Raw genomic sequence first — 24,788 nt, forward strand, 5'->3', positions numbered from 1 at the left:
TCAGTGTTTCATGAAAATTAGAAAAAAATGTTTAAAACTTGAGACATATCTATTATTATTGTTGTAACTGCACATAAAAGATCCAACTCTATTACTAAAGCTTACTTTAAGGCATACAAATGAGTGCAGGAAATGGAGATGCTCCAGGATTATAGAGTCTCTGTGAGGACACATTGATGTCGTGTGCATCCTGGAACTGTTTTCACAAATGATACAGAAGAAATCTGAATCTCAATTAGCACTGAAAGCAATTGTGTTTAAAATTCCACAGTCCTATGCACAAGTTGTACCAATACTGAGCAAACTGTGCTCGAAAGTATGCAGCATTATCAAACAGAAGTTCCTGCCCAATACATACAGACGTTAAATGCTTTAGTAAGGGTCTTGTCTAAATTAAGGAGTTAACTGATAATTATATTGTAAAGGGACAATTATGGAAGAGTGATGATAACATGATAGAAGTTTGTGCCCAGTTCCTCTTCCAGTAAACAAAAATTCCTTCCCCATCCATCCACTCTTCTATTCCTCACTCTGGCCTTTTAGCTCTTGCAATTTGCCTATAGTCACAATAGGTGAACAGCAGACGCAACCTCAATGGCTCTCAATATGGCTTTACCCCACCTGGACAACACAAACACCTACATCAGGATGCTGTTCATTAACTATAGCTCAGCATTTAATACCATCATTCCCACAATCCTGATTGAGAAGTTGCAGAACCTGGGCCTCTGTACCTCCCTCTGTAATTGGAACCTCGACTTCCTAATCAGAAGACCACAGTCTGTGCGGATTGGTGATAACATATCCTCCTCGCTGATGATCAACTCTGGCACACCTCAGGGGTGTGTGCTTAGCCCACTGCTCTACTCTGTGTACTCATGACTGTGTGGCTAGGCATAGCTCAAACACCATCTACAAATTTGCTGACGATACAACCATTGTTGGTAGAATCTCAGGTGGTGATGAGAGGGCGTACAGGAGTGAGATATGCCAACTAGTGGAGCGGTGCTCCAGCAACAACCTGGCGCTCAACGTCAGTAAGACGAAAGAGCTGATTGTGGACTTCAGGAAGGGTAAGACAAAGGAACACATACCAATCCTCATAGATGAGTGGAGAGAGTGAGCAGCTTCAAGTTCCTGGGGGTCAAGATCTCTGAGGATCTAACCTGGTCCCGACATATTGATGCAATCATAAAGAAGGCAAGACAGCGGCTATACTTTATTAGGAGTTTGATGCGATTTGGCATGTCAACAAATACGCTCAAAAACTTCTATAATTGTACCGTGGAGAGCATTCTGTCCGGTATGGAGGGGCTACTGCACAGGACTGAAAGAAGCTGCAAAAGGTTGTAAATCTAGTCAGCTCCATCTTGGGCACAAGCCTACAAAGTACCCAAGACATCTTTAGGAAGCGGTGTCTCAGAAAGGCAGCGTCCATTACTAAGGACCTCCAGCACCCAGGGCATGCACTTTTCTCACTGTTACCATCAGCTAGGAGATACAGAAGCCTGAAGGCACACACTCAGCGATTCAGGAACAGCTTCCCCTCTGCCACCTGATTCCTAAATGAACTTTGAAGCTTTGGGCGCTACCTCACTTTAAAAAAAATATACAGTACCTGTATTTCTGTTTTTGCACATTTTTTAATAATCAATTCAATATACGTAATTGATTTACCTGTTTATTTATTACTATTTTTTTTCTCTCTCTGCTAGGTTATGTATTGCATTGAACTGCTGCTGCTGCTAATAAACCTGATTCTTCTTCACCTGCCTATCACGTCCCCCGTATTCTTCCTTCTTTCCTTTCTCCTATGGTCCACTCTCCTCTCCCGTCAAATTCCTTGCTCTCCAACCCTTTACCTTTTCCACCCACCCGACTTCACCTATCATCTTCAAGTTATCCTCCTTCCTGTCCACCGCCACCCCCCCCCATCTTTTTTTATTTTGGCATCTTCTCCTTCCTTTCCAGTCCTGAAGAAGGGTCTTTGCCCGAAATATCGACTGTTTGTTTATTTCCATAGATGCTGCCTGACCTGCTGAGTTCCTTTAGCATTTTGTGTGTGCTGCTTTAGACTTTCTCATGTTTACAGTTAATCTGAAACTAGGATCCTAAACCTTAACAAAGGGAAGTATGAAGATGTGAGAGGAGGCTTGTCTGTGGTTTATTAGAAAAAGAAATAAAGTGAAAAGTCTTTGGGCAAACAGACTTTGAGTATAAAAGAAATGTGTAGATTATTGCCAGAGGAAAATTAATTCATTGGTGGAAGACAAGAGAAATTAAAGACAGAATTAAATCAAAGGAAGAAGTTTGAAAGTTCTCAGAAAAATCAATAGGCATGAGGTATAGAAGAATTCTATTTACCAAGAAATGACAAACAAATCATTAAAAGGGCAAGACAACATTTGAGAAGAGATAGGCAAGAAACCAAAAAGAACAAGTTCAGGAACATACAAAAATGAACAAACGACTAGAGGGGACAAATGAGGAAACGGCAGAGACATTAAGCAATTACTTTGTCGTTCCTCAAAGAAGATGATGCAGAAACTGATCAGAACCATGATAGAAACAAGGATCTTGCAAGAATGAAGAAATTAAGGTAATGTACAAATTTTAAAAAAAACTAGAGAGGTTAGCGAGCTTTGCATTTGATAAATCCTAAGGATGATCTACAGTGCCTATAAAAAGTATTCAACCCCCCCCTTGGAGATTTTCATGTTTTCTTGTTTTACAATAGTGGTCGCCAACCCGTCCATTGCGATCGACTAGTCAATCTTTGAGACTTTCCCAATAGATCCCGAAAAAAAATGAAAAAAAAGATACTGTTGAGAGATTGTTTCTGGGTTGTGGGGTTTTAGCTCTGTTCTTTCTGCTCAGTGCGCATGTGTGTAGCTCCCCCCACACTATGCTGTGTAATTCAGTGGTCCCCAACCACCGGGCCGGGAGGAAACAATATGAGTCAGTTACACCTTTCCTCATTCCCTATCAGCCCACTGTTGAACTTGAACGCACTCGAGGTCATCAGTCGCCTAAATGCAGTGATACCCTCACGCCGGGGATCACTGGTTGGCCTCGGGCAGTCGGCGGGAAGTGCCGTCGGTATTGGCCTGGAGCGCTGCCTCTAAACCTGTTCCGCACACCGAATGTTCACGGGGAACCTGGTGCTAAAATATTCGCAGACGGCCTAATTCGGGCTCAGCCTTTCGTAAGTATCAGAGCAGCTACCTCGCTGCGATCTACTGAAAAAAAACTTTTGTCGGCCAATAGATCCTACGGGGGGGGGGGAGCGGGCCTGCTCCCTGTTACACTCCTCGCTCGCTCAATCGCTCTCTTCGGACTGCGACCGCCGCCCGCTCCCCCCCCCCCCCCCCCAGTACGGGGACCTCCAGCCCTGACCTCGTCCTCTCACCCAACCCACGACCAACCGCACCTGGCCAAGGCGTCTGGGGCCGGGAGGTTGGAGTTCAGGCCGGGAGGCTGTCCGAGGCAATGTAGCCCTCAAAACTGCTTCGGTACCTTGAGTCCAAGCACCCAGCACTTAAAGACAAACGCGTTGAGTTTTGTGAGCAGCGTGGGATAGAAGTTAAGTGCCGAGAGCCACAAAATTGCAGAATAGAATGGACATAAGGAACCTGCTTTGAGTATCGCTGTATTCCCGTCGTGTTTAACAGCCCCCCCCCCACCCCCCGTCAGCCGGTCCATAAGAATATTGTCAATATTAAACCAGTCCGCAATGCATAAAAGGGTGGGTACCCCTGGTGTTCATACGTTATTTCTACTTCCGGATTGTGGGGTTTTACTTCCGGTCTTTTCTGCCCTGGCGCGCATGCGCGTAACTAATTGCTCTGAGGTCGATCTTGCCTTGAACTAAGACCGAGGTAGGGGATCTTGGGCTTAAAAAGGTTGGTGACCACTATTTTACAACATTTAATCACAGTGGATTTAATTTGGCTTTTCTTGACACTGATCAACAAAAAAACTCTTTGTGCTAAAGAGAAAATAGATCTCTATAAAGTGATTTAAATTAATGACAAATACAAAACACAAAATAATTGATTGCCTAAGTATTCACCGCCTTTAATGTGACACATCAAATCATCACTGGTGCAGCCAACAGGCTTTAGAAGTCACATAATTAGTTAAATGAAGATCATCAACATGTGCAGTCAGGGTGTTTCAATTGATCGCAGTAAAAATACACCTGTATCTGGAGGCCCAGCTGCTGGTGAGTCAGTATCCTGGCAAAAGCTACACCATGAAGGCAAAAGAGCACTCCAAGCAACTCCATGGAAAGGTTATAGAAAAGCACAAGTTAGGAGATGGATTCAAGAAAATTTCCAAGTCACTGAATATCCCTTGAGTACAGTTAAGTTAATCATCAAGAAATGGAAAGAATATGGCACAGCTGTAAATCTGCCTATAGAAGACCATCCTCAAAAACTGAGTGACCGTGCAAGAAGGGGATTAGTGAGGGAGGTTAGCAAGAGAGCTGTAACAACTCTGAAGATGTTATAAGTTTCAGTGGCTGAGATTGGAGAGACTATGCATATAACAACTGTTATCTGGGTGCTTCACCAGTCATAGAATTATGGGGCAGTGGCAAAGAGAAAGGCCACTATTAAAAAAAAACTCACATGAAATCTCAAATAGAGTTTGCCGGAAGGTACACGGAAGACTCTGAAGTCAGCTGGAAGAAAGTTCTATGGTATGATGAAACCAAGTTTGAGCTTTTAGGCCATCAGATTAAACGCTATGTTTAGCGTAAGCCAAACACGGCACATCATCAAAAACACACCATCCCTACCATGAAGCATTGTGGTGGCTGCATCATATTGTGGAGATACTTCACTGCAGCAGGCCTGGAAGGCTTGTAAAATGAGGGTAAAATGAATGCAGCAAAATTCTGGAGGAAAATTTGATGGCATCTGCAAGAGACTGCAACTTGGGAGATTTGTTTTTTTTAGTAAGACGATGTCTGCAATCATAAAGCCAAAACTACACAGGAATGGCTTAGAACAACAAAGTTAATGTCCTGGAGTGGCCAGGCCAAGTCAGAGTCCAGATCTCAATCTAACTGAGAATTTATGGCTGCTCACTCAGAATCCTGATGCAATCTGACGGAACTTGAGCAGTTTTGTAAAGAAGAATAGGGAAAAATTGCAGTGTCCAGATGGGCAAAGCTGATAGAGACCTACCCACACAGACCTAAGGCTGTAATTACTGCCAAAGGTGCATCTACTAAATACTGACTTGAAGCGGGTGAATACTTACACAATCAATTACTTTGAGTTTTATATTTGTAATTAATTTAGATCACTTTGTAGAGTTCTGTTTTCAGTTTGACAAGAGTCTTTGTTGATCAGTGTTAAAAAAGCCAAATTTAATCCACTGTGATTTAATGTTGTAAAACAATAAAACATGAAAGCTTCTAAGGGAAGTGAATACTTCTTATAGGCATTGTACATTCTAGTGTTTTGAAAGGTGCAGCTACAGAAAGTGGATGCTGTAGTATTCATCTTTCAAAATTATGTAGACACAAGATTTAGCTGCATTAGAGTGTAAAAAGTACGTTCTTGGTATCTGAAAGAGAGGAGAGAATACTAACCTCTCCTTATATTAGTTTAATATTAGTAGTGGGCAAACAGTGGACTCTCTAGTAATAACAGAATGCCCAAAAAGGAATCATTGGATTGAACGGAATCAGCACAGGTTTGTGTAAAGAAAATGAATGATGTTTTATTAATCTATTGGAATTCTTTGAGGATATGACTTGCAAAATAAATATGAGGTGGAGGGAATGAGTGAATGTGCTGTTTACATATTTTCAGGGTTTTTCAGCAAGATCTAACACAGGTTAAATGTGAATCAAGAAGGTGAGAATACACAAAAAATTTGGAGAAAATTACTGATATGGATTGAGAATTGGATACGGGACAGAAAACAATGAGCAGGAATAACAAGTTATTTCTCAACGTGCTGAGCTTTGACCTTCATATCTTTCCATCGTTACATTCATGTCTTTTATATTTTACATTCATTGACGCAGCAGAATCGGATGTTCTGTCAATGGTATGCATTGTTTTCAAAAGTAATGATTATAAAGATGTGGGTAGTGTAAGGATTAGTGCTTGGGCTCAGATTTTCACTATGTATGTCACAGATTTAGTTGTTCAAGAGAGGTGATATGGCTGTCTTAATACTTGCTGTTGAAGAAACCTAGGCAAGTTGCTCCATCGCATTATGATTATAATCACCATGTGACAGTGCTGGAGAGCGAGTCTGCTCAAGATGATGTATTGCCTAGCAAGCAAGAAAGCTGTCTTGTGGGTGGTGTTGAGATTCTAGATTGTTACAGCAGCACTCATCCGCGCAAGTGCAGAACAATCTGTCAAATCCTGGCTTTGCTATGCAGATGGTGGAGACGCCTTGGGAATATGCAAGAAGAGAGTTCTACTCATGACTGATAAAAGTGAAATCTTAGGCATGTGCTATCAGAATGACTAATTTATGAAGAAATTAGTGATTGTTATACTATCTCTCCTCCCTTTCTTTCTTAAATACTAATGTCATGAGGTATGGGTTGGTGGATGGGTATGAAATCCTTTTTGCTTTGGAGATGGCAACCTTCAAATATGTACACAATTAATCTTTTTCATCTTTATATTCACAGACACAGCAGAATTAGATGTTCTGTCAATGGTATGCACTGTTTTCAAAAGTAAGGATTATAAAGGCACATCTCATCGAATATGAGCCAAATGATGAGGAGTTTGTAAAGTTTACCCTTTTGTCAATGGCAGCTTCCAGTTCTGGTAATCCTGCTTTATCCAACTGGATACCAGGAAATAGATCCTCAATCAAACTGAGGAAAAGTGGCTCATCTTCATCAATCTAAGAAATAAAGATTTCTTCTCTTTAGTCATATTTAAAGTATGTAAGAAATGAGTAAACCATTAAATAATTGTAACTTAGAGCAAACTATATATTTTTTCAAAGTAGAAATTTGCTACTGTCAAAAAGAAATTTTAAAAAGAAAACAATGCTGGCACTAAGATTTGTTGATCTGAATTAATTGAGGATTTATAAACATTTTTGTGTAATCAGGTTCATATTAGAAAGGGATATAATTTAATGCGCTAATAGATTTAAGATCTTAATATTCAGTCATCGTCATCTTTCTTTACCATATTATATGACATGGGCAATCATGGTCTCACGACCATGATTGTCTTTGACAAACTTTTCTTCAGAAGTGGCTTGCCATTGTTTTCTTCTGGGCAGTGTCGTCACAAGATGGGCGACCCCAGCCATTATCAATACTCTTCAGAGATCGTCTGCCTGGCATCAGTGGTTACACGACCATGACTTGTGAGTTACGCACCAGTTGCTCAAACAACTATCTACCATCTGCTCCCATGGTTTCACAACACCCTGATTGGGGGGGGGGGGGGGGCTCAGCAGGTGCTCCACCTTGCACAAGGTTAACCTGCAGGATAGTGGAGGGAGGGAGCGCCTTACTCCTCCTTTGGTAGAGATGCATCTCCACCCTGCCACCCAAATATTCAGTATATAAACAAAATCTAAGAATACTTTAATAACTGTGCATTTCTTTTGGACTGACATTTCCTGAAAATCATATAATTCTAACCAAGACAAATCCTAGGTCAGTTCTAAGTTGTGTGTTGAAGTTAATCTGTTTTCTCACAAACCAGAACCGAATTGTAACTTACAAGTTTAGACAGGTTCATGTCACGAAGTACACGCATAACAATGGTAGACTCTGTATCTTTGGGATTGGCTCGCTTTGCTGCTCCAAGTGTTCGCAACACAGACAGGATGTTACGTAGGCCAAAATCATAATGCACCTAATAGGGGTGAATTATGCAAAGATTCATTTACGTTATATTATTTTTAAAATGTAGCTTCACTAATTCAGTGGTTATAACAAAAGTCTGCTTGCTGACGAAATGTAGATCAATAAGAAAGTTACAAAACTATATATTATTTGGTCTGCACTTATTTCAGCAGCAATTCCCTGCTGTGTGCCTAGAATTTGGAAATTCACTCTTGTAAGCTTTAAAATCATAAAAATCTGAATTTAAATTATGCAACTACTCAAAAGCTTTCCCAGAACTGTTAATAAAAACTTTTCACAAATTTCAAAATCCGCCATATCATCTTTAAAGCAATAATTCTTGCAGCTTTTAGATGCTAGATATATCATAGATTAAGTGGAAACTATAGCTACAGAATAAAATATTTTATTCAACTTTTTGTGAGTAATTGCTCCAGCAGTGTAAATGCTGAACAATACACATCTATCATCTTGTAAATGATGGCAGAATTAAAAGGAAATTCATCTTGAAAATCTCTCAAGGCTTTTAATGGGCAATTCAGATGTGGAAGGCTTAAGTTAAGTTATACACAGCCGTTATAACAGATGCTGCTCGGAGGTTAATAAATTAGAATGTAGTACACAAAAACAGACACATGTCATTAGACAATGTGATAAACCGCAATTTAACCCTTTAATTTTGTTTCGATTGAGGATGTTATTGACAAGTGCATACATATGATCGGATGTGCACAAACCTGTTTTGAAAGTTGCTCCTCGCATAACTTGTATAGGGTGAAGAACTTCCTGGCAAGAGTTACGTTGTCAATAAATCCACAACTCGCAAGCTTGACACGAATAATTATCTGACGATCTGGTACCATCATTGCAACAGAGCGGAAGTTAACCTTCAGATTCTCAGGCAGTTCTTGGCGCCCAGCATAGCCAGGGTTCTACAAATTTAAAAGTATATTTCAGAAACACAACAATCTCTCTTGATATTAGATCAATCCAAATAAGAAACATACTTTTCATTATTCTTATCCAGTATTTATATGGCCAAAGCAACACATACGAAATGCTGGAGTAACTCAGCAAATTAGGCAGCATCTACGGAAATGAATAAACAGTCAATGTTTCAGGCCTGGAAAGATGCCAGAACAAAAAGATGGAGGGAGGGGTAACAGCATAGCTAGAAGGCAACAGGTAAAGCCAGGTGGGTGGGAAAGATAGAGTGTTGGAGAGGAAGACAGCTGATTGGAGGGGAGAGTGGACCATTGGAAAGAGGGAGGAGGAGGGTATCCGGGGGAGGTGATAGGCAGGTAAGAGGCCAGAGTGGGGAATAGAAGGAGAGGGGGATTTTATTTTTTTTTACTGAAAGGAGAAATTGATACTGATGCCATCAGCTTGGATGCTAACCCTAATGGAATATAAGGTGTTGCTCCTAGACCAACATGTTGGAACGTGAACGGGTATGGGAATTACAATGTTTGGCCACTGGGAAGTTCCACTTCTGGCAGAATGAAGCGGAGGTACTCAATGAAGCAGTCCACCAATTTATGACAGTCTCACCAATGCACACGAAATGTTGGAGGAACTTGGAAATTCAGACAGCATCCATGGAAATGAATATACACACGTACTGCTAGCCAAAAAACCTTACTGCTGCCATAGTAATTAGATCAATTAGTTGAAACCACTATTATTAAAAGACTCACTAATTAAAATGCAACTATTAACAGTATATTATTCAGGTCAAACCATACATTACTATTGTCCACAAAGTTCTACAGCAAATAAAGGGTTGAAAATCAAAGAGGAAGGAATGAGGTAATATCAGGTCAGCAGCATGAATGGATGAATATTCCAGACTGATATCCAGACAAAAGCTTTTGGAAAGTAGTTCAGGCCAAAGCAGTAACATAATATCATACTGAAGGGTGTAAGTGAAGGCTAAATCCAAACTAGAACAAGCAGGAAAGATGAAATTACATACTCAGACTGAGGCTAGTTAGATAAAAAAACACCTCAGGTTAGTATGGAAGCATGATGCATTAGGATGAGCTTAAGCTTGTTACTCGGAGGCTAAAAGTCAGAGAAACCTGAAAGAAAAGGTTAATAACACCATTATTTCTGTAAAACAGCAGCATTTGAGAGATTAAGCTTTATAAGAAACTGACCCAGCAGAGAACTGCCATGGCAACGGCAGGTCAAGACATTCTTTTTGTGATATTGCATCAGAGATACATGAAAATAATAATAAAACAAGCACAAGTAAACATTACACCACAGACATTCATCCAGAATCTTCTTCATCACTGACTGAATGTTTTTGCAGTGCTCCTCAGTTTGAAGATCTGATTTTTTTCAACGAACATTATAAACAAAATACAGCAATCAGAAAATTTTCAAAAACATCGACTTGCTATGTCTCAAGTACAGAGGGTTTTGTGCATGAAGTACAAATTTTTAGCAGACATAACTCAAGAAGTTATGTAGCCAAGTGGCATATTGGTCTTTATAGCAAGGAGCTTAAATCAAAAATAAGGACTTATTGTTACAAGTACATGGGGTACTGGTGAAGCCACATCAGGGTTATCATGCAGAGTTTTGGTGCTCTTTTAGTTAAAGTGAGATATACTAGCAGTGAAAGCAAAATGCTGGAGGAACTCAGTAGGTCAGGCAGCATCTGTGGAAAGGATTAAACCGTCAACATTTTGGGCCAAGAGCCTTCAACAGGTCAAAGACTGGCCTTGACTGCCACACTTGCATACAGTGGCATGCAAAAGTTTGGGCACCCCGGTCAAAATTTCTGTTACTGTGTATAGCTAAGCGAATAAAAGATGGCCAGATTTCCAAAAGGCATAAAGTTAAAGATGACATATTTCTTTAATATTTAAGCAACATCTTTAATATTTCCATATTTTACAGTTTCAAAATAACAAAAAAAGAAAAGGGCCCGAAGCAAAAGTTTGGGCACCCTGCATGGTCAGTACTTAGTAACACCCCCTTTGGCAAGTATCACAGCTTGTAAACACTTTCTGTAGCCAGCTAAGAGTCTTTCAATTCTTGCTTGGGGGATTTTCACCCATTCTTCCTTGCAAAAGGCTTCTAGTATGTCAACAAAATAGAGAGAGTACAGTTAGATGTCAACAAAATAGAGAGAGTACAGAGAAGATTTACTAGAATGTTACCTGGGTTTCAGCACTTAAGTTACAGGGAAAGGTTGAACAAGTTAGGTCTTTATTCTTTGGAGCATAGAAGGTTGAGGGGGGGACTTGATAGAGGTATTTAAAATTATGAGGGGGATAGATAGAGTTGACGTGGATAGGCTTTTTCCATTGAGAGTAGGGGAGATTCAAACAAGAGGACATGAGTTGAGAGTTAGGGGGCAAAAGTTTAAGGGTAACACAAGGGGGAATTTCTTTACTCAGAGAGTGGTAGCTGTGTGGAACAAGCTTCCAGTAGAAGTGGTAGAGGCAGGTTCGGTATTGTCATTTAAAGTAAAATTGGATAGGTATATGGACAGGAAAGGAATGGAGGGTTATGGGCTGAGTGCGGGCCAGTGGGACTAGGTGAGAGTAAGCGTTCGGCACGGACTAGAAGGGCCGAGATGGCCTGTTTCCGTGCTGTAATTATTATATGGTTATATAGTTCTGTGAGATTCTTGGGCCATCTTGCATGCACTGCTCTTTTAAGGTCTATCCACAGATTTTCAATGATGTTTAGGTCAGGAGACTATGAGGGCCATGGCAAAACCTTCAGCTTGTGCCTCTTGAGGTAGTCCATTGTGGATTTTGAGGTGTGTTCAGAATAATTACCCTGTTGTAGAAGCCATGCTCTTTTCATCTTCAGCTTTTTTCTTTACAGATGGTATGATGTTTGCTTCCAGAATTTGCTGGTATTTAATTGAATTCATTCTTCCCTCTACCAGTGAAATGTTCCCCGTGCCACTGGCTACAACACAAGCCCAAAGCATGATCGATCCATCCTCGTGCTTAACAGTTGGAGAGCTGTTCTTTTCATGAAATTCTGCACCCTTTTTTCTCCAAACATACTTTAGCTCATTGCGGCCAAAGAGCTCGATTTTAACTTCACCAGTCCACGGGACTTGTTTCCAAAATGCATCAGGCTTGTTTAGATGTTTTGTGATATCATTCTGGAGGAACGTTGTCTCATTTTTTAACTGCATTGCATTTGTGGTTTCTAAATGACGATAAATTGAATTGAACTGAACTTTGCAGGCTTCTGACACTGAATTTTGTGGTGAGAATGCAAGAAAGGTTTTCTTCTGATGACTCTTCCATGAAGTTTATCTTTGTGCAGGTGTCGCTACACAGTAGAACAGTGCACCACCACTCCAGAGTCTGCTAAACCTTCCTGAAGGTCTTTTGCAGTCAAACGGGGGTTTTGATTTGCCTTTCTAGCAATCTTACGAGCAGTTCTCTTGGAAAGTTTTCTTGGTCTTCCAGACCTCAACTTGACCTCCACCGTTCCTGTTAAATGCCATTCCTTAATTACATTACGAATTGAGGAAATGGCTACCTGAAAAAGCTTTGCTATCTTATTATAGCCTTCGCCTGCTTTGTGGGCATCATTTATTTTCATTTTCAAAGTGCTAGGCAGCTGCTTAGAGGAGCCCATGGCTGCTGATTGTTGGGACAAGGTTTGAGGAGTCAGAGTATTTATAAAGCTTTGAAATTTGCATCACCTGGCCTTTCCTAACAATGACTGTGAACAAGCCATAGCCCTAACAAGCTAATTAAGGTCTGAGACCTTGGTGAAAGTTATCTGAGAGCTCAAATCTCTCGGGGTGCCCAAACTTCTGTATGGTGCTCCTTTTCTTTTTTTCACTCTAAAATTGTACAGAACAAAAATAATACACTAATCTTGCTTAAAATGTTGAAAAGAATGTTTCATCTTTAACCTTATGACTTTTGGAGATCAGTTCATCTTCTACTCACTTAACTATTCACAGTAACAGAAATTTTGACCAGGCGTGCCCAAACTTTTGCATGCCACTGTACATGGATTAATTACTGCATATTGAATATATTCATTTAGTATCATGAGGCAATGAGCAAGCACACTATGGTTTAAAGCAAAGCTGTTAATTCACTGCTTGCTCAAGTGTTTTTACAAACCATTTTATCACACTCTTGCTTTTCACAAACCAAATTTTACTTACCATTGTGAGGAATATGCCAAATTCAGGATTCATTTCCACAGAATCTCCATCTGCAAATATGAAGTTTTTCTTGCGTTCCTTCCTGCACGTCAAAACTATTGCGATCTGCTGCGCGGCCACTGACAGAACTGGTAGGTCAATACGGTTAAACTCATCAAAGCAACCCCAGGATCCAGACTGTGCTAGGCCTATGGAAACAACAACTCATTGTAGTCAAAGGTACACATACTACCTTGAGATCAATTTTTTTACATGCATTTATGGGAAAGCAAATAAATACAATCGAATTTATGGAAAGAATTATACATAAACAAAGAATGATAAACAATTGCAAGAGAAGACAAATTGTACAATAGTGGGGCCCTGAATTGTAGAATTCTTGAAAATGAGTTTGTAGGTTGTGGAATCTATTCACAACTAAGTGTTGAATATAGCAAATGGACTTTCTCAACAGATGAAATTATTCATTTCCTTTCACAAGGCCATTTATATAATACTTCACAGTGAAAATTGTTAACCTAGTTACAGGCTACAAATGTAAATGCAAATTTCTTTTTACACCTGAAAACAGGTGCAGACAAAATACAAGACAAGCTAACATACACGATAAATACCATATGTACCAGTTTCCTAAAGGCACATTGCACGCTCCAAGCACATTGCACATCTTTGCTCTAATGTTCCAGGGAAAATTTGTTTGCACAGTTTCATTTGCACAGGAAAAATACATCTTAAGCTTTGAAATTGTCTGCTTACTGTTCAAGTTGCTTGCATAACATTTGAGCATTTGCAGATTCCAGCGTGAAAAAAAATCAAAATCAACTTCTTTTTCCCTCAGATAATAGTATGACACCAATCACCATTATGAAACTTCATCTTAAACATCAAGAGGGGAAGGACTGCCTACACAGAAAAAATTCAGAGACTCCTCTCTGATAACGATCCCTGGTATATGTGTCTGGGCATCAACAGCATTACTGACTATGCAAGGGAAAACAGTGTCAAACAGCGTTGATGATACCAATAATGCCTTCTTCCCCGACGCTCAGAACAACTTCTGTGCACGGCCATCTTCAACAGTTCCAGGCTGCTGTCCCCACATGCTTTAAATCAGCCTCCATCTTCCCCATCCCAAAGAACTCTACACACCTTTAGACATAAATGACTAACCCCCGCCCCCCCCCCCCCCCAGTGGTAGTGACACCAATCATCATGAAGTGTTTTGAATCACTGATAATGGCACATACTATATTAAAAACTCCACTCCTGCCTCATTGGACGTGCATCAATATACTTACTGACAGGACCACTCTATAACAGATGCCATAGCATCAGTCACGCACCCAGCCCTAACATACCTGGAAGACAAGGACACATGTCAGAATGTCGTTTCAGGATCTCAGCTCAGCATTCAACACTATTGTCCCACAGACCTTGGAGAAAAAACTCCTACTCCTCGGTCTAAACACACCACTGGGTGTTGGACTTCGTAAAAAAAAAACAGACCTCAGATAGTCAGGATGCACAACTGCTCTCCTCCCCATCAACCTCAATGCAGGTACCCCTCCGGGCCCTGTGCTAAGCCCATTGCTGTAAACTCGGCTCACATATGATTGCACTGTCAACTACCCGAGCAATCATATCACTAAGACTGCCGATAACAGAGCAGTGGTAGGGCTTATCACCAATACCAATGGGACGGGCTGACAGAGAGGAGGAGGGAAAGCCTGAGGCCTCCTGCCAGGCAAACAGCCTCTTCCTTAATGTTGACAAGACAAACGAGATGGTCAACAACTTTGGAAGAACTCGCACCACTTTACATCAGTGGCACAACAGTGGAAACTGCAATCAGTTTCAAACTCCCGGGAGTGCACATCACACACAACCTCTCATGGCCCCAGAACACATCCTACCTACACAGTCAAGAAAGCTCACCAACACCTCTACTTTCTGAGGTGGCTAAAAAGAGCTGATCTTTGCACATCCATACTACAATTGCACAGGAGAGAGCATCCTAACATCTGCATCACTGCTTGGTACAGAAGCTGCACTACAGTGGTCAGGAAAGCTTTTCAATGAGTAGTCAAAACTGCCCAACACATCACTGGTACCAGCCTACCTTCAACAAGGATATACATACAGAAAGGTGCTAGAAAAGGGCCAGTAACATCAATGCCCCCTGCTCACAGACCCCTTGCCCCACTCCCATCAGAGAGGAGGTCACATAGCATCCACACTAGAGCAACCAGACTCAAAAAGTTATTTTTGCCAAGCAGTAAGGCTGATCAACACTAGTGTCACTTTATGGATGTACCATCAATCTATCTATATAAGCTATTTTATGCATTCATTTTTTATTGTGTGTGTTTTTATTATTATTATTATTATGCTCTTTATCGCTTGTGTTTGTCTTTGTGTGGCATCAAATCCAGAATAACAATTATTTTGTTCTCCTTGCACTTGTGTACAGGAAATGACATTAAACCATCTTGAACCTTATTCAAAATAGTAAATAAGGCCCAAAGACTGAGAAATACTAGTCTGCATCAAGACCAAAACAATAAATAATAGCCAACATACAAACAGAAACTTAGTAGATCAGATAGCAGCTGTGAAGAAAGCAATAAAGGTTTCAAGTTAACAACCTTTCATTTGAAGAAAGTTTTACTGTCTTGAAGATTACCCCTCCACATATGCTGGCTGACCTGCTGTGCATTTCCAGTCTGTGTTGCGGATTTTATTTCAGATATCCAGCACCAACAACATTCCACTTTTCAAATGACTACATTAAGTAACAAGATTTTCTACGTCTTATTCAGTCTTTTTGGATGAAGGATGGTTATGTAGGTCATTCCAAGCTCTTCCCAAAGATGTGGCTGGAGATGACTGACACATCTGTGAGCTGATGAGCATTCACTGAGCTTCTGATGAATGGAGTCAAGCTTCTCAATACCATCCTGAATGCTCCTTCTCCACATAGAATACTCATGGACAGGGATTCCCAATAGCTAGTGGGGATGTTGCATCAGACTGGAGCCTGAATTAGAGATCTTGCATTCTAAGGCAACACGAGTGAATTTGCAGATGCTGGAAATAAATAAAAACACAAAATGCTGGCAGAACTCAGCAGGCCAGACAGGGAGGAGGTATGGGAGGAGGTAGCCACAATGTTTCGGGCCAAAACCCTTCATCAGGAGTGAAGTAACATGGGATGGTCAAGGGGGGATAAGAAGTGGGGGGAGGGATGAAGTAGAGAGCTGGGAAGTGATAGGCTGGAGGGAAATGGGCTAGGGGGAAGGTGAAGAATTATGGGAAATAAAAGAGAAAGAAAGGTAGGGCTGGGGGGAGATTATAGTGAGAGGGGGAAAAGACAGAGAAAGAGAACCAGACTAAAATTATAGATAGGGATGGGGTTACCATACCACCATCCTAGGCCCCAGACAGTCCTTTCAGGTGAGGCACCACTTCACCTGCAAGTCAACTGGGGTGATATACTGCATCCAGTTCTCCTGATGTGGCCATTTACACATTGGGGAGACCCGCCACAGACTGGGAGACCGTTTCGCCGAACACTGGCGCTCAGTCCTCCAGCAGTGGCGGGATCTCCCTGTGGCCACACACTTCAATTCCACAGACCACTCCCACTCCGATATGTCTGTCCATGGCCTCCTCTACCGTCATGATAAGGCCACAAGCAGGTCGTGGAGCAATACCTTATCTCCCGCCTAGGTAGGCTCCTACCTGCCGGCATTAACATTCAACTCACAGACCTCCGTTGATAACCCCTGCCCCCCTTACCCCATCCCTATCTATAATTTTAGTCTGGTTCTCTTTCTCTCTCTTTTTCCCCCCTCACTATAATCTCCCCCCAGCCCTACCTTTCTTTCTCTTTTATTTCCCATAATTCTCCACCTTCCCCCTAGCCCATTTCCCTCCAGCCTATCACTTCCCAGATCTCTACTTCATCCCTCCCCCCACTTCTTATCCCCCCTCGACCATCCCACGTTACTTCACTCCTGATGAAGGGTTTCGGCCCAAAACGTCGTCACTACCTCCTCCCACAGATGCTGTCTGGCCTGCTGAGTTCTGCCAGCATTTTGTGTTTTTAGATCTTGCATTCTGTTGGCTTTGCGAGAAGCTTGATGCCTAAATTTTGTAGCTTGGCTGCCATCTAGTGGCGAATTAGAGAAGAGCACCTATCTGCTCTTGGGCATACGTGAAGATGGAGCGGGTGGAAAAGAGAAACATTTAGAAGTTGTCTAATCAAAAAATAACATACAATTATAAAAAATATTGCATAACTATAATACAAATAAGTACATATTTATATTTATTCTGTCACCTTTAAAGATTCTGCCAAGTCCCCTAAAATCCATTTGATCCGAGCAGTTGAAGACCACCACGTATTTCCCAAGGCACCTTCCCATGTCTTTGATAGTTTCGGTCTTCCCTGTCCCTGCTGGTCCAGCAGGTGCTCCTCCCATGTTCATTCCAAGTGCCTGAGCTAGAGTTATGTAACATCTAAATGAAACAAAATAGCACAAGTGCATGATAAAAGGAATTAACTTGTTTAATAGCTCATCAGAAATTTAAGAAGAACACAATAGTCACGGGATTTGTGAAATCCAGTCTCTCGTCAGGAGCTGAGCAAATGACCTCAATTTAGAAACCAATGAGTTACTGAGACATTGTATTACTGACAAAAATTCAGCATGACACCACTAAAAGTGCTCTATTCAACAGTGCTCCTTGTCTTATGGGATCCTATTCAGTGCAAAATTAGTTACATGTAAAGCAAAAAAAGTGATCATGTTGGAAATCTGAAATGAAAACAGAAATAGTCAGCAAATCTAGCAACATTTGCACAGTAACAGAAATCAATCACTTTTCCTAATTAGTACTTCATCTGTCCACGTGAAAGATGATTGTTCTTAAAAGTAAGCTGCTGTGTGCTATGAAACATGATTTTGAAACGATGAAGTGCCATCTGAATACTCGTGGGGGTGAGTTGATGCTGATTCTTTAGACAAGTTCCGTGGTTTTCTTTGTTTTGTGGCTGTCCGTGGGGAAGGCGAATCTCAGGGTTGTATACTGCATACATACTTCGATAGTAAATGTACTTTGAATCTTTGAAATTACACAAAGACCTGGAAATACCCAGCAGGATAAGTACAAATCAAACATCACTAAAGAAAATCTACAATATGTAGAGCCAATTGATGACAAACTGTTAATCAGCTACAAGGAGTACTCCAACAATTCACCAAGGTTCATCTGACACTACCTCCAAAACGTGAAACCCAAAGAAGGGTTCTTATTCTGTCAAAGGGTATCAGACTTAAATGCAGAGCTCGGTTTCTCTTTCCACTAATGATATCTAACCAAGTTTTTTCGCTTTTATTTCCGACCTCCATGACATGAATCATTTGCCATTAGGATACGAGGGAACAGCAAACACAAGGAGAACCAAGTCCAACTCCCTGATGATTCCAAAATAATTTCTCAGTTGCTTCAGTGCCACTAAATCCAAATCTAGGACCTTCTTGCCCAACAGACTGTCAGCAGCTTACCAGCACATTATCCACGGGAATTAGGGAGGCAAGCATTATCAACAACACCCACCTGTCAAGAATTAAAGAAGTTTAATAAACATAGCAGTGTGAAGCTTTCCAGTTGCCCCACCTGTCAGTAAGTGGTGTTATAACCAATCTGTCTGTGCAGCCCAGGAACTCATTCTGATATACAAATCCAACGTCTGTAATATTGATCAGCATTTTGTCGGAGTCCTCATTAAAATAAAATCTGCATTGTTTCAGCCATTCAAAATCGGTACAGCTTCTGATGTGCAGGCGACACTGCAAAAGAAAGATATTTCAGAAACCGCAAGTTGTTCTTAACTAATCTGTCTTTAACTCTTAAATGAAGAAAATAATAAGGGTCATTAAAATAGTGTTACAATTATGCTCTATGATGGGGCCATTCTTGGTTGCCTCGGTGTGTTTGGAACAGATTTTTCAGGAAAGAAGTATCTGTGTGCATTAGGTATGAATTACACTGATTTCCCCAGAAATGTACATGAAGAAAGAGAAGCAGCTTATGAGTATTTCACATCTGCTGTAGTCAACTAGCACTCTCGTCAAAGAACTGGAAATCCTTCCCCAGGACTGCCCTGATTAGTTCCTCCTTTCCTCCTCTAAGGCTCATGAGGTGAATCACCATGTCCCTGAGCCCATCAATTCTAGCTTTTTTTTTTAGGTAATTACCTTCTTATTGTATTTTTACCCCAACTCTGCAATTGAGTTCTTTCAATATTGTCACAGCCCTGCAACTTAAGTTCAACAGTCAACATGCAACTATCCAACAAACTCCCAGACATATGATTATTCTTAAACATTGCAACTGCAAGACATATTCCTGTTGCAAGCATCTGCTTTCTTCTGTATTGGTCACAATAAATGTTAATAAGATAACTGTATTATGTCAACTCGTACATCTACAGAATACCTTTTTTATCAGTTAATATTATTTTATGAGGGGTGATTGATAAGTTTGTGGCCTACATTAGGAGTCAGTTTTAGAAAACCTAGCACATTTATTTTTCAACATAGTCCCCTCCTACATTTACACACTTAGCCCAGCAGTCGTGGAACACACAGATCTTGGACCTCCAGAAAGTGCCCACGCCGGGGTGATTGATAAGTTTGTGGCCTAAGTTAGAAGGGGATGAGTTATTAACTTCAAACTTTCTGCATAATCACTCAAAGAGTTGAACTGCATGTGCATGTAACTAGAGCTGTATAACTCATCTCCTGATCTACTGATAACTACACAGCCTACAGACTCTTACAGCTACCTGGACTATTCCTCTTTCCACCCTGTCTCTTGCAAAAATGCCATCCCCTTCTTGCAATTCCTCCGTCTCCACCGCATCTGCTCTCAGGATGAGGCTTTTCATTCCAGGATGAAGGAGATGTCTTCCTTTTTTAAACAAAGGGGCTTCCCTTTTTCCACCATCAACTCTGCTCTCAAACGCATCTCTCCCATTTCCCGCACATCTGCCCTCACCCCATCCACCTGCCACCCCACTCGGGATAGGGTTCCCCTTGTCCTCACCTACCACCCCACCAGCCTCCAGGTCCAACGTATAATTCTCCGTAACTTCCGCCACCTCCAACGGGATCCCACTACCAAGCACATCTTTCCCTCTCCCCCCCCCCCCCTTTCTGCTTTCTGCAGGGATTGCTCCCTACGTGACTCCCTTGTCCACTTGTCCCCCCCATCCCTTCCCACCGATCTCCCTCCTGGCACTTATCCTTGTAAGCGGAACAAGTGCTACACCTGCCCTTACACTTCCTCCCTCACCACCATTCAGGGCCCCAGACAGTCCTTCCAGGTGAGGCGACACTTCACCTGTGAGTCGGCTGGTGTGGTATACTGCGTCCGGTGCTCCCGGTGTGGCCTTTTGTATATTGGTGAGACCCGACGCAGACTGGGAGACCATTTCACTGAACACCTACGCTCTGTCTGCCTGAGAAAGCAGGATCTCCCAGTGGCCACACATTTTAATTCCATGTCCCATTCCCATTCTGATATGTCTATCCATGGCCTCCTCTACTGTCAAGATGAAGCAACACTCAGGTTGGAGGAACAACACCTTATATACCGGCTGGGTAGCCTCCAACCTGATGGCAGGAACATTGACTTCTCTAACTTCCGTTAATACCCCTCCTCCCCCCATCCCTGATATATTTAGCTTTTTACCCCCCTCTTTTTTCTCTCTCTCTCTCTGCCCATCACTCTGCCTGTTCTCCATCTCCCTCTGGTGCTCCCTTCCCCCTTTCTTTCTCCCTAGATCTCCCGTCCCATGATCCTTTCCCTTCTCCAGCTCGGAGTTCCTTTCGCCAATCACCTTTCCAGCTCTTAGCTTCACCCCACCCCTTCTGGTCTTCTCCTTTCATTTTGCATTTCCCCCTCCCCCTCCTACTTTCAAGTCTCTTACTATCTTTCCTCTCAGTTAGTCCTGATGAAGGGTCTCAGCCCGAAACGTCGACAGTGTTTCTCCCTATAGATGCTGCCTGGCCTGCTGTGTTCCACCAGCATTTTGTGCGTGTTGCTTGAATTTCCAGCATCTGCAGATTTCCTCGTGATAACTCATCTCGTTCTACCTTAGGCCACAAACATATCACCCACGCTGTGGACACTTTTCTGGAGGTCCAAGATCCGTATGCTTCCATGACCGCTGGACTAAGTGTGTAAATGTAGGAGGGGACTGTGTTGAAAAATAAAATGTGCTGGGATTTCTAAAACTGACTCCTTCTACCTTAGGCCACGAACGTATCAATCAGCCCTCGTATGTGCTATATGTAATATATACACTGTGTTCTGCACATTGGACCCTAAGGAACATTGTTTTGTTTAGCTGTATACCTGCATGCAGCTGATGAAAATAATCTTCAACTTTTTCAATCAGACAAGGGAATCCTTCAGCTGAGTGTCACATCAGGGCTGAGATTTCCAGTGGGGGCTCAACATGCACAAAGAAGTGACCGAATAAAGTTCACAGAGTACCAAATTTGGGCTTTTAAGGACTTAAGAATATAAGAACTAGGAGCAGGAGTAGGCCACCTGGCTCGTCGATCCTGCTCCGCCATTCAATAACCTTCAAAGTATTAAAAATAACCGAATAACAGTTTTGAAGATTTTTGACGTAAACTCCAAAAAAAGATTTGGCGGAGGATGTTATAAGCTTTCAAATCTTGAAAACTTTAACCTCTTTTTTTTTTAGGCATTCAATTAAACAAGGAACATCTGCAAGCAATGTTTCCATAGAAAGGATAATTTAAAACTGGACATTTGGACAGGAATAAGCTGTATATACTATTGCAATCAAAAACTTCAAGGGTGAGTTAAATTGATTGTTGTTTAATACTGGTGCTTATAATGTTGATAAGAGGTAGATAGGGAGCTATCTACATCAGCCAGTATCTTATCAATAAGCAAAGCAGACTCAAACAGCTTAATAACCAATCTCTGTTTGTACAATTTTCACCATCAAGCTCAGGAGGTCAAGACCATCTACAATTAATTTATATTATTTTAATGTAGATTAATATTCCAATAAAAATAACTTTACAGAACCCAAGAAAATATTGTCTTCATGAGTTAGAAATATGCAGGATTATAAAAGTATATTGTAAAATATTACAAAAATTACTTCAAATTGTTCTGAACACAAGAGATTCAGCAGATGCAGGAAATCTTCAGCATCATATGCGAAGTGCTGGGGAAACTCAGCAAGTCAGGCAGCATACATGGAGGGAAATAAAGTGTTTTAAACTGTATGTTGTTTTGATACTCAAAATAATTCAATTTCCAAATGTGTGCACTTTCCGAAATAAAGAATAAACAATAGATTAAACTGGACAACCACTGCTGCTGATTTCTTTTGTTCTCCATCAGTGTTTAAAGACTCATCACATAGGATTTTGATAATCCCACATTTTTCAAAACCTTTAACCAAACAAAATGTAATTATTATGTGTTAATAGAGAGACACATTGTTTAACATATTTCCTACCAGGTCATCAAAGATATCTCGCTGGTGCACATGGACAGTGATAAGCGTCTCATATTTCACACGCTCTACAACGCTCAAGTCCTTCGTTGTCATGTCGATTAAGGTATTGAGCAATTCCAAGAATGATTGGTTGGTCTGTTGCATGATCTTTCGGTCGTACTTGGCATTGGTTAATGCTTCTTCAGAATCTCGTGTCCAAATCATTTGAATTCCAAGCAACCCAACCTTTCATAATAAAAAAATAAAAGCTGTAGATTGCTGTAATCAGACATCAATAGTATTTTTATACAATAAAATTCTAAAGTCAGAAATATGCCAGCCAGCTTACTTTTAAGCATACATTTAAATATGAGCCACTTTGTTCTTGGAACAATAGAAAATTGTTATTTTACCTTGACTAAAACCCTATTTTCACGTACAACAGAATTAACTATTATGAGACTCAAAATTCAACCTGCATTTAGTGCAAATTTGCTGTTCAACCTGTATAGAAATAGTGCCCAATTTCTAATCATACTTCCAAAAGGGAATTGTAAAAACGCAAGATAAAAATAAACACATTGGAATAAATCCTAACAAAATATCAATGGGTTCTTGCTTAAATTACATTTCCAATACAAGTTCTGCAGGAAAGGAAAAACTAACAAATGTCTTGAAATGGTGCAGGTACCAAGCCTATATTCCAAATGCAATAAACAAAGAATACCGTGCAACGTTTTAATTAAAAGTACACTATACCTGTGCTGGATAATAATTAAGGAACTCAATCAGTTGGAAGGCAGTGTCCTGAATGCTCATAGATGCAGAACGGATGACCAGATGGAGAGATTTCTGAGATTCCAACAGTAAAGCATTTAGCCAGATTTCTACACTTCCCTCTGCCATAACAGGTTTGTCCAGTTCAATCGTTTCCCCCTCACGTGAAGAGACAGCCAAAATACAATCATAGATCTGTTAATAAAGACAAACTGACTCTGTCATGTCCAACTTGCTAGATAACCCTATGCCAAGCCTTAATTTAAATTCAACTCAACAACTCTCATTAGCCTAGTAAGGTAATGGTTCAGAAATAATGGATTTCAAATTGTGTAGATCACTGGAGCTTAGCTACTGTCCTAAGGCTCAATTCCATTCTCAGTGAGGTGTAAGATCCAATTTCCTAAGACCTGAATGCATATGCAAATTGGAGCTTGCTAAATTTTCAGTTCATTTGGACGAATAAACAGGACTTCAACAGCCTCCATTGAACACTTGGTATATAGCTCCTTGACCTTCCCATGTACGCTGTCTCAAATACAACCAAAAAAAGGAAATTAAGCTTAATATTTCTTTTTACATTGAATCATGAACATATAACTTCAGCTCCTTGATTCTTCACCTTACCCGGTCATGGAAGCTGACCGTTTTGATGTTATCAAAGACGTTCAGCAGGTGTGCTTGAATGGTATGGGAATCTGAAGCCTGACCAAGGATTTCAAGGAGTGCTGGATCAGATACAAAAAAGAAACGAGGAAAAAGCAGCCTTTTCTTTTCAAGATACCTGTTAAGTGGAAGATAAAGCAATAGCCAATAAGCAAAGTGATACCAAACCAGAACTAAAACATTTCAACTGCTCTGCCCAAATGTGAGGATCAAAACTGAATACATTTTAGCTCAGCCACAGAAAACCAACAGAAATGCTTTGCAAGCGTTTTGATTTTAAGAACAGAAATTTAAGTGAAATAATGTTACTGGTGTCATAGAGCAAAAGCTATGGACACACTAACCAAACTAAACTTGCAAAATTACAACTAAACACCATAATTTAAGTGTTTCAGACATTTTAAAGAACTAAGTCCGGCTTTGAAGTTAAAAATCTGGCCTGAATCAGTATCACAGAAACAGTTCTGCCTATAGCAGCTCAGACGATGGCAGCTCAGTATGTTAAAGACTTACCCTGTCAAAGACTTCTGACAGATTTCCAGTTGTTCCAGTAAATGTGGTAAAAGTTGCTCCATGGTTTCATCACCTACACAGCAATACACTACATTTGGGGTTTCATGAGCCCGAGTCATGATCTTCACCCAAGATTTATCAATGTTTGAAAAACGTTTGGCTTCCTTGAGTCAAAGAAGAATGACAATGGAAAAAAAATCAATGACAAAATAGCAAGTTAGTAAATCTGCTGCCTGGTTATCCATGTCACTGGA

At 40.9% G+C, this 24,788-nt stretch overlaps 1 protein-coding gene across 1 annotated transcript in view; it reads right to left on the reverse strand.

Moving 5' to 3' along the window:
• dnah5 (dynein, axonemal, heavy chain 5) overlaps nucleotides 1-24,788 on the reverse strand; it is a 223,958-nt gene that overhangs the window by 98,365 nt on the left and 100,805 nt on the right. The window contains exons 31-40 of the mRNA XM_073024384.1: nucleotides 24,535-24,698; nucleotides 23,983-24,139; nucleotides 23,338-23,550; nucleotides 22,600-22,824; nucleotides 18,705-18,877; nucleotides 17,365-17,543; nucleotides 13,023-13,210; nucleotides 8,593-8,787; nucleotides 7,731-7,865; nucleotides 6,784-6,891 (exon numbers count right to left, since the gene is read on the reverse strand). Coding sequence (XP_072880485.1) covers nucleotides 6,784-6,891; nucleotides 7,731-7,865; nucleotides 8,593-8,787; nucleotides 13,023-13,210; nucleotides 17,365-17,543; nucleotides 18,705-18,877; nucleotides 22,600-22,824; nucleotides 23,338-23,550; nucleotides 23,983-24,139; nucleotides 24,535-24,698 — 1,737 coding nt within the window. The remainder of the gene's footprint in view (nucleotides 1-6,783; nucleotides 6,892-7,730; nucleotides 7,866-8,592; nucleotides 8,788-13,022; nucleotides 13,211-17,364; nucleotides 17,544-18,704; nucleotides 18,878-22,599; nucleotides 22,825-23,337; nucleotides 23,551-23,982; nucleotides 24,140-24,534; nucleotides 24,699-24,788) is intronic.

Source organism: Hemitrygon akajei, chromosome 20, assembly GCF_048418815.1.
Source record: "Hemitrygon akajei chromosome 20, sHemAka1.3, whole genome shotgun sequence".
Lineage (NCBI taxonomy): Eukaryota > Metazoa > Chordata > Chondrichthyes > Myliobatiformes > Dasyatidae > Hemitrygon > Hemitrygon akajei.